General features: G+C 39.7%; 2 protein-coding genes across 2 annotated transcripts in view; both read right to left on the minus strand.

Moving 5' to 3' along the window:
* LOC103519084 (enhancer of mRNA-decapping protein 4-like) overlaps positions 1–642 on the minus strand; it is a 5,697-nt gene that overhangs the window by 2,780 nt on the left and 2,275 nt on the right. The gene's annotated exons all lie outside the window — the stretch shown is intronic.
* Positions 89–642, minus strand: part of LOC103519089 (enhancer of mRNA-decapping protein 4-like) — a 2,673-nt gene continuing 2,119 nt past the window's right edge. The window contains exon 3 of the mRNA XM_008484170.3: positions 89–350. Coding sequence (XP_008482392.1) covers positions 161–350 — 190 coding nt within the window. The 3' untranslated portion in view covers positions 89–160. The remainder of the gene's footprint in view (positions 351–642) is intronic.

The following is a 642-nucleotide window of genomic DNA, read 5'->3' on the forward strand; positions in this document are numbered from 1 at the left end:
TAAAAAAAATGTTCACCAAAAAATTTTCAGCCATATTCACTCGAACCGGGCCTCAAAGTCAAAAAGCCCAGACACAAAATCCTTTTAATCTCGAACCAATGAGCTCAAAATCCCTGGAGTCAAAATTTTCTCGCTCAAAATCCCTAAAATCAAAAATCCCTTACTCAAAATCCCTCAATACTCCCTGAATAACACGTTCCAGTTTCTTCACATGTTTAATGGCCGGATGGTTCGGTTGTGCTACGGAGAACGATTTCAGTTTGGTCAAAGTAGAGAGAAGAACCTTAGGTACATGCTCTCGGGTAGAGGAATGTTGAATGTCCAGAGCTCCTAGGGCTTCGTCAATGTAGCTGCAAAAGAAACGACATAGGGTAAGTGTACCATTTATTCGCCTACCTAAAAAACGTACCATTTATTGGCCCACCTGCCCACATTTTTTTAATTTTTGTTTTTATGACTGCAATCTTTGAATAGCACTGGTTCGATAGCATCTTTAAGCTCTTTCTTTTGATGAAATTGGATCTTGAAAAAGTTCGTCCAGTTCAGACTTATGTGGCGTAGACCCACAGGTGGGCCAATAGATGGTACGTTTTTTAGGTGGGCGAATAAATGGTACACTTACCCTAGTATAAGCTTTTTTTT

The sequence above is a fragment of the Diaphorina citri genome, unplaced genomic scaffold (assembly GCF_000475195.1).
Source record: "Diaphorina citri unplaced genomic scaffold, Diaci psyllid genome assembly version 1.1 scaffold2529, whole genome shotgun sequence".
Classification (NCBI taxonomy): domain Eukaryota; kingdom Metazoa; phylum Arthropoda; class Insecta; order Hemiptera; family Psyllidae; genus Diaphorina; species Diaphorina citri.